Source organism: Gracilinanus agilis, chromosome 1 (genome assembly GCF_016433145.1).
Source record: "Gracilinanus agilis isolate LMUSP501 chromosome 1, AgileGrace, whole genome shotgun sequence".
Taxonomy (NCBI): domain Eukaryota; kingdom Metazoa; phylum Chordata; class Mammalia; order Didelphimorphia; family Didelphidae; genus Gracilinanus; species Gracilinanus agilis.
Window position 1 is genome coordinate 90414466 of NC_058130.1, and position 12870 is coordinate 90427335.

A 12870-nucleotide genomic window follows, 5' to 3' on the forward strand; every position below is an offset into this window, starting at 1 on the left:
AATAATAATTCCTTAAGTGTAAGCTCTGCTGAGGGAACAAGCCCAATAAAGGTTTTAACTACTATTGTTCTGAGCATTTAAACAAAATTATAAATGTATAAGAGGAAATCTTCCAGGGCTCATGAATCACACATAATGTGAACTGCTGACTCTGACTATTATAGAACATAAATTCTCAGTAGGTAAGGAATGTGTTTATTTCACTTCTTTACCCTGAGAGGCAAGAGGAACAAAAAGCATGCCAGATTTGGACTCAAGAGCTGGACTCAAAAGCCTAGCTCCAACGATTAGTAGCTGTGACCTTTGACAAGTGATTTAACTTCTCTAAAACTCTGTCTTCATCAATAAGATGGTATAAAAGTAGCCCTACCTACCTGATAACTTATATAGAGTCCAGCATAGGATCATGTGCAAGTAGACTATTCACGAAGATCAATGAATTATTAATTAGTTTCTATGACTGAAAAAAAAGTTCTAAAAACTGATTTGCTCTTTTCTGTCAGTGGGATATACAAGGAGTCTTTAGATTTTTACCTCTCCTTGTAACAACATACAAAAACAAAGTTGAACCAACGGATTGATCTATTAGCAACTTTAATAGAGTTACCTCAGGGAGGTGGCAACAGCCAGATTTAAAACAGATACCTGTCATAGGGAATTGTGATTACATTTATTCTGCTTAGCTCTAGATAGCACAACTAGGACCAATGAGTACAAGATTTTGAATAACAAAGTTTCCCATTAGAGCTGTCAAAATGGTAACAACCTACAAAGTGGATGAGACATGGTCTTATGCCAATTACAGCTGTGGCCCTGGTGGTTACTACTATATTAATAATTTCTGTGTCTTTATCTAAAGCAGTGATTCCCAAAGTGGGCGCCACCACCCCCTGGTGGGTGCTGCAGCGATCCAGGGGGGCGGTGATGGCCACAGGTGCATTTGGGGGCGGTGAATAGCTGTAAGGGGGCGCTAAGTAATATTTTTTCTGGAAAGGGGGCGGTAGGCCAAAAAAGTTTATCTATAGCATTCCTTTCTCCTTAATAATCTAAATGATTTTCTCAAACATATCAAAGTCTCATTTCCTGTTAGGCAACTACAATGCTGTCACAGAGGGAAAAAGAAAAATTTAACAAACTATGTTAATTTGAACAAGCTTGAGACTTGATTTCTGTCTGAGAATAAATATTGAATATAAGTTCCAAAGCAGAAGAACTGTAAGGGCTAGGCAATTAGGGTTATTAAGTGACTTGCCCTGGGTCACATGGCTAGGAAATGTCTGAGGCCACATTTGAATCCAGAACCTTCCATCTTCAAGCCACTTAGTTGCCTAGAATTGAAAGAATTTGAATCACTCCTAAATGCCATGAGTGTGTAGATTAGTTAAGAATTTAAACAGATTTTACTAATTATCCTAAATATTTTAAGAACCTAAAAAAGTTCTCCTTCAGGTTACTACTTTGTTCACTACCACTATATTGCTATGAAACTGTTATATGAGAGAGGTATTTTTAGCCTAACTACAGATAACTAAGTTGAGTTATTTTTTCCATTTTAAAAGAGGAAATGGAGGCAGAAAAAGGAAACTGATTTTCTCAAGATAAAAACAGTGAAAACAAACAAACTGGGAATAAAATTCCCATCACTTTCACTGGGCATTATCTCACCAATACAGAGTCCAAGACATAGTTTCAATGAAATGCTTAGTGAGTTTCTAGATGGCAACTGGGGTTTTACAAATAAGACCATTCTAGCACAAAAGTCAAGTACAGATTCAGATTCACCAGGTCAGACAGTAGGCAGTAAAGCCTTCTGGTATGCAACTCCAATTGGCAGAAACAATAATGAATGCAAGAGACATGGACACAAAAAATCCACTCCCCCCTCATACCCAGATGAAATGGAAAGGGGTGAAAGGGGTGCATGCATGCAGGATCTGCATGCAATTAGAGCTACATCGCCTTTGCTATAGATCCGTGTGTGTGTGTATTTACCTAAAATCCTTGCACATGAATAGGTCACAGAACAATCCAAGGATTACTTCCCACTATAAGAGTTTTTTTCCAAACAGGACCCCATTGTAGGCATATACCCCAAAGGGTTATCTCTTTCTCTAAACTAATAATTTTTTTCCAGTCACTATCCTTGGAATCTATCATTGCTACTGGGCACTAGTTTAAAGAATGCACAACTCAGTACCCATTAGCTCTTAAGAGAAATAGCCTTCCCAACCTCTCCAATTTTCTTCTAATGGCAGCATTTTAGCTGACACGTGGTTTGCTCCAAGGACAGATCTTCTTATGCACCTTTCCAAAACAAAATCATTTGGATTTCCCTCCCTCCCCACAAAAAAAAAAAAAAAATCCTTCCAGCAGCATTCGACCGAAGTATAAAGCAACCTGGTTGGCTTCCATGCATCCGATGGCCTCTTCCAAGAGTGAAAACTCCACGCAGACATAGCCATAGTCGTAACCTGGGGACAGCATTTAAATACAGACGGGAGTCATGTTAGTGCCTTGCAAAACACAAAAGACACACAAATCCCCCATTTTCTGACCCCTCCAGGCAATAACCCTCCTAGTGCCTCTTTCTCTCCTCCCCAATACAGAATCCAATCCCACAATAGTAAATAGCATTGAGGAAAATCTAGATTCTCAATTCAGATTTCATTCCAGATTGCCTTTACTATCTCTTAAATATAAAGTTCCTTTGCTCTCCCCTTCAGAATGAGGACCTGCTGAGAATGCCTTAGAATGTGTAATCTCACAAAGATCAGTTCAGACAGGAAACGGCAACATTTAAGAACAAGCTGAGTGCCCTAGGGAAAAAAAAGTCAGCAGGAGGAAGGTATGTGGAAAAGATTGACTGTCTATGGAGAAGAGGGAACATCCCAAGGTAGAACTGGCAGGGTCACACACATTTCCCAAGGAAAAGACCACCTTTGCAGAGAACGAAAGTATAGACATATAATAGGACAGCTATTTTTTCCCCTAAAGCCTCAGAAGACTTCTGCTTGGCAGAGGCTACTTCAGACCTCTCTTGTATCATTTTTTAAAGTCCAATGTCATTCTTATACACAAAGGAAGAAGAAAGGGGCTTGTGAGATACGTTGGTGAGCTAGTTTTCAAAATGTGAAATGCACATAAGAAGCACAAAACACATTTATAACCTCTCTTGCCAGTCATCTGAGCAAGGTGTTATTTACAAGCTAGAGGGGCCTACCTATTCTCTTGAATTCCTTGATAAAGTATAGATTATATCATCTTAACTTGTTTCAGATTTTCTCTGGTACTACCAAATTATTCCAACTGCTGACATGTATATGATATTGAGATACAAAGTCTTTCACATTTTACATTCTTTCTCTCATTTTATCTTTCCAACAAATTGTGAGATAAGTAATTCAAGTATTACCTCCATTTTATAGATAGAAGAATTGATGTTCAGAGGAGCAGGAAGAGATATGTGATTATATAAGCTCTGCGGAACCATGTCATATTGCAAACTGATCGTGTTCCACGCTTCCTCAACTACAGCAAAGGATACGGACAACACAAAGCTAGACACAACATTATACAGCTGGAACACATAGGGAAGATGTAATTTAGATGAGAATTAAGATTCAAGGAGAAAGAAATGTTATGGGAACTCATGAGGATAAAATGTTAATGTGGTAGGAGTTTGACAACACTAAACTAAGATACCACTGGCTAAAAAAAGGGTAAACTAACTTAAAATAGAAAAAAATAAGGTTGAAGCAGGGAACAGTGACAGAAGCTGAGTAGCAGACTACAAGGGGAAAGAAGCTATGTCATGACTGACCACCACTTTCTTCCAAGCATAGCATTGGAGCAACTGCAATTAAGGCATAGTCTTCAGTGAAGAGAGTACATGTGAGTGTACTGTGCATGTGTATGTATGTGTACTCTATGTGTGAGGGTCCATGTGTATGTGCAGATGATGTCTGAAGAAGGAAGAGCTCTGCAGTCTGAGATGAATTATCTTTCTATCAGAACTGGAAATTCCTAAGGGAGTGATATCCAGTTCTGTCATGCTGGAGTTAACACATTAACTGTAATAAAGACTTTTTTTTTAAATTGCTTTCTGTCTTAGCAACAAATCTAAGACAAGGGCAAGGGCTAGGCAAGCACAGGGTTAAGTGACTTGCTCAAGGTCATACAGCTAGGCAGTTATCTAAGGTTATATTTGAACCTAGGTCCTCCCAACTCCAGACCTGGCCCTCTATCCACTGAGCCACCTTCCTATTTCAACAAAGTCTTGATATCAGTACTTATGAGTAATGTAGATTCATTAAGAAATATCCAAGTTGCACTAACAAATGAGGATATATAGAAATCACAATTTCTATCACCCCTAAAGATGGATTTTGTGTACCACAAAAAGAACCTTTTAGCCACCAACTCCACTCAGATTCTTGATTGTAGGACTTGGAGCTAGAAGGTCTTAATAACCTCTTAGAGGAAACTGAAGCCCATCAAGATTAAGTTTTGCCTAAGTTCACAAAGCTAAGTGACAGACCTAGTATTTCAATCAAGGTACCATGACACCAAATTCAGAATTCTTTTCACCAATCCACTAGAGAAAGATAAAATTCAAGGTGCACTCAAAATATTTTATATTTGTACACCAGAGATGGAACTACATACACTAGCACAGTGCAACAATAAGTAAATACTTTTGGCAGATTAATAACTTTAAAAAGGGCTTTAAATTCCTCTAAAGAAAACCAGGTACGATGGTAAAAAAGCTACTTAGTCCTCTCCATCACCAAATACCCATTACAAACACCTCATTATGTGTCAGTAGTCACAAACAGCTGGCCATTTAATGGGGAGATTTGATCTCATTCATTCTTTTGCTGCCTATAGTGTCCCAAAGACATATAAACACAAAGGTAATTATACTGCTCTAAGTCTGTAATATGAAACCTATGAGGAATTTATGAGCACAAGTTGCAAAAACCCAGAACTTGCAGACTCTAAAAAGAGAGGAATGAATTGGGGCCAGGAGAGGGACTACTGTGTGAGGATCTTAGAGGGTCACAAAATATTCACATTACACTAGGGACCTACAAAATCAATGAGAAGTGAAAATTGCAAGTAGTGTTTAGAGCACTTGAGAATACTCTATGTTACCTCTTGGCATCTATTATTGTTCAAAGAAAAGTATCTTATATATATATATATATATATATATATAATCTAATATTATACCATATTCTAAACTAGAGGGGATTACCACAAGATTCTAGCAAGTCTGACCACAGATGAAAAGATGTTTGAAGGAAAAAAGGCATTTTGCCACAATAATTCTTCCATTCCATACCATCAGGGCTTTAGCCCTTTCATTCAAGCATCTGTGTGTAAATTAGCAGCTTCTCTCCAGACAGAAATTATAGATTTCCGTGTGTATATTGGTTGCTGATAAGAATTATCCTAAAAAGTCTAGAACTATAAAGGTCTAGAAGCCATAGAAATCTGAAAACACAAGCACAAAAGTTAGCATATTAACTATCTAGAGACCCAAATGATCACTCTAAAGAAGGAAAAAGTGTCCTAGACTGAGATTTGGGGGCTTAATTAAGTATTCAATGTAACAATTTCCCCTAAAACTGAGATATCTGACTGAAACTATATCCAAAATATCAAAGCTATGATTTAGAATTTTATTACCAAATATAAGTCTACCTTATTGAGGTCATTGTTAAGACAATGAACTGAATCAAATTTGAAGGAAACTGTCTGGTACCAAAAATGTGGGGAAATTGTCTGGTACTATCTATGTGGTACATTAAGAAGGCAGGAAGATGAATAGTTAAAGCAACTCACAAACTGAGAAAACTGGGATAGTAAAACATTTTGGTGGGCTGGTACTTATTTGTAAAGCTGAAATAATGGGTACACGATTCCAGTCACTCCACTTCAGTTGTGCTCACTGACATAGGAATGGCTTCATACACTTCTTTAAGCTGCTCATGAGAAAAGGTGAAAACAGGGCAGAGGGAGAAAAACATGTCAAAACAAATTAAGAGTTCTAGCTCTTCCCTACCTCCACTTACCACCTGATCTCTTCTTCCAGGAGCAATATTTGTAGTGAATGAGGCCGATGCTTTAAGAGGTTATGCCAGATAAAGAAACCACAAAAACCTTTTGTGTCTGTCCAAAACACAACCATTCAACTGCCACCTTTGTGGAATTATCAGAAAAATGATGGTAGTTGTTGTTGCTTATAACAATAAGCCAATCCTTGGATTTTTCAATCAAGTCTTTCATTTGTCACCTAGTCCAAATCTCTTCCAAATTCATGTATCTTTCTTCCATATCATCCACAAATGTAACTATGGCATTGTTTAGCTAATATATATGACACACAGCTGACTTCACACACTAATCTGGTGAAACCCAGGTTCTAATCTGATCTGCAGATGTGGCACACCTGTAGACTTGAGAAAAGCCTGTGGCCCTCTAAAAAGACAAGACAATGGCTTAATGCCACTGAGAGAGAGAAAAGAGATATTTAAAAAAAAAAAAGAGAGAGAAATATGGGAAGTTTTGCTTGACTGATAGAGAATTTCATCACTTAACTAAGTACTCTAGAAATAATTCAATTTAAATAGCACTTAATCATCTATGATTTGGATCTTAGTGGATTTCTGTACAATATAAATTTAAGTTGGGGGGGCGGGGAAGCAGTAGTCTCTTTTCTAAATGCAAAACTACTTTTTCTGGCAGAACAAACAGAAAGGTTTCTTGGATGCCTACACCACTAAAACACTCTAAACACACTAAAATGCTATAAATATAAAAATATATAAATATTAATTGATTCAAAGATCCTTCAAGTTTCATTTTCCTTACTTCCAACAGTGAGTTTTACTTCTCAACTATAGAAAAGATTTCTCATAAATTTTAGGACCCCCCCCCAAAAGGTAAAGCACTCCCTTTAAGTTGGGAATTTTAGACATAAGTAAACCAGAATTCACTAAATCACCAGAATTCCTACACAAGGGGATAGAGGATACCACAACCAACTCAGGAATGTAATGTAAAGCAATTCCCTCTGATTCACTAAACAATTTTACTGAGTGCATCTATCATAACTTTCAATGCAGTACTCACCTGAAGAATGAGAGATTTTCCAATTTCAAAACAAACTGCCATTTTGGAAAGATGGAATTAGCCCATATAAAATCCATAAATGACAACACCCTTAAAACAAATCTGACATTTTACAATCACTTTCAATTCTATTTCCTGCAAACTACACAAAAGGTTTGCTGACAAAGTAAAAATGATGGTGGGGAGTAGGGATAAGAGACATTGACAGGTTACTTTGTTTTGTTTTGTTTTTCCAAACCCTTCCCTTCCCTTCCATCTTAGAATTGATACTAAGTGCTGGTTCGAAGGCAGAAGAGTGGTAAGGGCTAGGCAATTTAGGGTTAAGTAACTTACCCAGAGTCACATAGCTAGGAAGTGTCTGGGACCACATTTGAACCCAGGACCTCCCTTCTTCAGGCCTGACTCTCTATCCATTGAGCTACCCAGCTGCCCTAGCTTGTTAATTACTATGTTTGAAAATTGCACTTGACAGTATCTACTAATAGCACAAACCAGTTACAAAATGAAGTGAAAAAAATTAAGTACTTCTGCACTAAGACCAATCCCTAGGATCAGTTCTACCTGTTAGTGGGTCTGCTTTAGCAAAGATGGCATTCATACCATTATTACCAATGGTATTCAATATCTATCACACATCCATAGGCAAAACAATGGACTGGGCTCCTTGAGATATAAAGATCAATAAAATCCTGTCCCTGCCCTCGAGAAGCTCAGTATAATAGAAGAAATGACAAGTACTCAAATAGAAGACAGAATGTGATCAGTGCCAAATGAGTAACACAAAGCATTTGGGGTGTTCAGAAAAGGGTAAGATCACTTCTAGCTGGGAGTTGGGGGAAAAGCAAAGTTTGCAGAGGCAAATGAACTGAGGCTGCTAAAACCAGCACAGATAAGATGGAAAGCTATTTTGTTTGACCCATGCCATTTGACACTGTCAAACACAAGAGTATCCTCAGCCCCTGAGAGTATATAATCAAGATTAATTTGGTTCAGAATGGACAAAGTGGTCCTTTTGCCATTTGTGCCAAAATGATAGCGTGATGTAGGTTTGTTCACTGCCACTCTGCCTCCCTAGGCAAAATCACTGCCTTATCGCTGACTTATTTTCTTGTCAATTCTTCTATCACACAATAGATAGCATCACTTTATTTACTTGCTTTTAGTATGTTACTATTTCTCCTCTCCCATACACCTTGCAATCTAAGTTATAATAAATTTTCCATTAAGTTACAAGATAAAAGTCTATCCCTACTTGACCTTCCAATCAAAAAGCCCACAAAAGGGCAACAGCCATTTCATCAGTGCTCAGAGAATGTCTGCAATTCTAAACATGCCATTTGCTGTTCCATGAGCCAAATAAGCAATTTTAATAGTTCAGCAGAAGAAAAGGTGAGAAGTGGATATTTTTAAAAGAGGTTATTTCAAAACCTAAGAAGACCTGTAATAATCTTTTCAATGAAGATACTCCTTCCATTGGTACAAATAATAACACCACCCATGCCTTCTAATTCTATGCAATTCTTGTCATTCCTCCAAAGATCTTCCTCAGGTGAGCTGCCCAATATACTAAAGACTTTCTTGAAGGTTTTGCTACTTTTTATGGGTACTTGGTGAAACAATTGATTTGGCCAGTTAACATTCCCCCGTCTTCATTACATGATCAGCCCACATCCTTTTCTGAGGCTATTTCTTTATACTACTTAGGTTATCAATGGGATACATACAATAATTTATTTATGCCCATCATATATCTTTTCTCTGCCTTAGGGACACCACAACTTTGATTCCTTGAGAAAAATGGTATTTCCAAGATGTAGAATTAGATAGCTTCAGCAGGAGATTATTTGTTTTAAAATATGAGGTCTACACATGTGAGCAATAATCTCAAGATTGTTTGTTAGAAAATGCAATTTATCAGATGAAATCTAGTCCACTCAGTCCAATTCTGGGCACAATTCAGCATTCCTCTACAGCAGTGGTTCCCAAACTTTTTTGGCCTATCACTCCCTCTTTCCAGAAAAAAAAATTACTTAGAGCCCCCTGGAAATTATGAAACTATTTATTTAACTCAGAATAGAATGTAATACAAAAAAAGTGTGGCTATCACTGATTCCCTGGATCGATGCAGCACCCACCAGGGGGCGGTAGCGCCCACTTTGGGAATCACTGCTCTACAGTAACTGTACAATAGTATATATTCAATGAACTGGACATCCAACTGCCTGCCTGAATAGTAGGCATTTTTCACCCATTTAGTTTTCCTATATGGACAGCTAAATCAATTTTCCTGACTTTTATGAATATCAATGAGGAGACCCTTCAATGTTCTGGGATTTGGGGTAATCAGCATATCCTGTTAAAAATATACATGTGGATGTGTGTATTTTAAAAAAATAAATCAGTATTTACAACAATGTCTCTCAACACAAGATTCTTAACAGAGGAAGAGAAATTAAAATCTATATGCCAGATAGCACTTTTCCTGGGCCTATTTTTAGATGCTACCTTAATCTGTGTTTTCCCTTATAATTTCCCTTAGTATCTAGAATTGCTTGTTAGTCTCATATGAATATATAACTTTGGAAATTGCTTGTCATTTTCCAAGCAAAACAATTCAAACACACAAAGTTAACAGAACATATTTACAACTAAGTAACACATAGTCACATGGGAGCTAACTTAGAGTAAAGTCTCAAGCAGATATAAGGATTTCATTAGCCCACATAGTGATAATCTAGGTAAGATTTACTTCAGACTTAGAGGCACAAAAAAATTAAACTTTCAATTATTACCAAGAAACTCTAAACCCAAACTTATTCAACATATAAACAACATTTCCTCCACTCCATCCCAATCACCAATTCTTGGTCATTTAATACATTAAAAATATATTACCACCATTCCTCAAAAAGCCATGCTTTTGTAGTTTAGAAGTGAAATTCCATAATTCATGAACAATCCTCAGTCCAGGTCACAGAACCTTAGAGTTGGAAGGAGAATCATTAAAACTCCTAATACCCCCAGACATACTTTTAATACTGTTAAACCTATCACTGATTTTGGCTACACTCAAATTCACCATAGGCATAAAAATTACATAGAACTGTAACAGGAGATATTATTTACTTTCTCACTTTATGAAATCACAAAATACATGGGGGGTTGGGAGGAATCCACCAGACTTTTTTCCTTAGTACTTCAGAATGTATGCTCTCCAATATTAAAACTGTCAGGTATCATGCTATAAGCATGGAGGTTGGGGGGATAGGGTGAATGACAGTCTCCCTCTGAAGGGATCATTACGTTCACTAAAGTTCACTAAGTTTTCCAAATGGATGGATACTAGACTACTTCTTATATCTGGGCTGTAAGCACACTGAAACAGTTCCAATAGCAGTTTAAATTACTGAGTACTTTTTACTTAAGAGGGCAATTTTTTTCTTTAGAACCCAAATTTCAAAGTTGCTTCATTAAATCATTTTAATATCCTTTGAAGACAAACATACACCCATTCACAGATTAATTTTTTTAAAACAGTACTACCACACATGGAGGAGAAACCTGCCAAAGACACGAATAGGAAATAAACCCAAGTCTCCAAAGTCCTAAATCATTGTTTTGGTCACAATTAAACAAAGTAGACCTTTAAGTGGAGATAAAATTTCTTGCCAACCATCTATATTTTAGAGAATGAAATTATTTCATCATTTTAAGAATGCCTAGAGACAGACAAATGAGCATTCTTTCAAAGGGCTCTAAGAGTTAGGTGGTTATATTATTCTTTATTCCTTTATTACAATTATAAACAGAGAACTTTACTCCTTCAGATCTACCTCACTAAGCTCAGGTATTTGAACGTGGAATACAAGTGCTGATCTTTCTTCTTCCAGAAAGCTGTTGTCTTTCAGGTCAAACTTGTTTGGGCTTTTAAGGTTGTGTGCATCTTCAAAAAGTTCATTTCCTATTGTTGGCTGGTAATTTGAGAATTATCATTGGCTGTAAATGTTGGAATCTACAGTTAATTTAAAATTATGTTTCCAGTTGTACAAAAGCAATTCATTTATTCAATAAAACCAAGCATCAAGGGGGCAGCTAGGTGGCTCAGTAGATGGAGAGCCAGGCCTAGAGATGGGAAGTCCTAGATTCAAATCTGGCCTCAGATATGTCCTAGCTGTGTGACCCTGGGCAAGTTACTTAACCCCCATTTCCTAGCCCTTACTGCTCTTCTGACTTAAAACCAATGCATAGTATTGATTCTAAGACTGAAGATAGGGGTTTAAAAAAAAAATCAATCACCTATTTTGTGTTACACATAATGAGATAACAGATAACATCAACTCCCTGTCTAGATGGAGCTCAAAATCTAAAGGGTGATAAGACTCAGGTAACTATAATAAATGTTACACTCTAAGTATATTTAAAAACTGCAAAACAAATAACTATTTTACAATCCTGGGAGAGCTGGGAGGGGTGGGAAGAAACAGGGACCAGTAAAACTTCCTAGAAAAAAATACCATTTTCAACCGGGTTTTAAGGTTTAGAAAGAAATTCAACAGATAAAGACAGGGAAGAGAGGCATTACATTAATCTTTGTGAGATCACACCATTATCATTTCCCACCGATGATCTCCACAAAACATGTCTGCCTAAAGTGAAGAAGCTTTTGTGAAATCACTAAAAAATATCTAAGCTGATTATTCAATTTCATATGAAGAAAAACAGAAACTAAAATAGAACCTGATTGTTGCTTATTACACTAAAAAGAATGACACAAAAGAATGAATCACAAGTTTGAAAGGTTCCACGTTGCAACTTTATTAAGGACAAAATATTACAATAACATCATATGTATATAACATCTGAATTGAATTGAGTCTAAGAGCCATCAATAAAATAACTCTACCATGAAGGCATTGGTGCAGATCATATTGTCATTTACACTTGTGCTGATATCCATAGCCCTTTATGAATATAAGTAATACATTTTTACATGAAGTGATCAAGTGACTTATTTATTAGTAAGCTTATATTCAATCATTTAGAAAAGCCACTTAATTACATACAAAAGAAATACAAATGCCTCGTTTTATATTCTGAATGTGAAGGGGTGGGAGATAGCATGGGAAAATGTTTGGGAAGAGTGAGCACAGCTCTTGCATACAGTTGCAAAAGGCAGAAAGGAGCCTTATATTAAAAAAAAAAAAAACAACGCACACACACACACACACACACACACACACAAATATAACACGAAACCCTGCAAACATTTTTTAGGAATGGTTTCTGCCTGCTATTGTTTTAAAGTTTACATAGACGTTATTCCTCCTCTTGGATAAAAGCAGTGAAACAAGTGGTTTCCAAATCTGGGGCCAAGATAATGGAAGCCCTACCTTTTCAATATCCGTCTCACACAAAGAAAGACAATACAAAAGGAGTCTCTTTAATCCCAGAGGCATTAGAACCCTCACTTGTAGCCTTTTTTTTAATAACTGGAAGACTTGTCCAAAAGCAAATGACAGATAAGGCTACAAAGTAAGGATTAATTCCACCTAAAGAAGGGAAAGGAACTCAGCAAAGCAGTAGAAGTGGTCCTGCCCATTTTTCCAAAGGGTTATAAGCAAGCTTCAATTGCTTCCCGCAGATTGGCATTAAAAATAACTTCCCCAATCTCCGACAGATGAACTCCATCTTGGCTAAATAGCTCTGGGGAAGAATAGACAATCTGATCATGCC

At 36.9% G+C, this 12870-nt stretch overlaps 1 protein-coding gene across 2 annotated transcripts in view; it reads right to left on the bottom strand.

Moving 5' to 3' along the window:
* Positions 1-12870, bottom strand: part of RBM6 (RNA binding motif protein 6) — a 91811-nt gene that overhangs the window by 53599 nt on the left and 25342 nt on the right. For both annotated transcript variants that reach the window (XM_044677292.1, XM_044677230.1), the window contains exon 5: positions 2398-2471. In XM_044677292.1, the coding sequence (XP_044533227.1) occupies positions 2398-2471 (74 nt within the window). The remainder of the gene's footprint in view (positions 1-2397; positions 2472-12870) is intronic.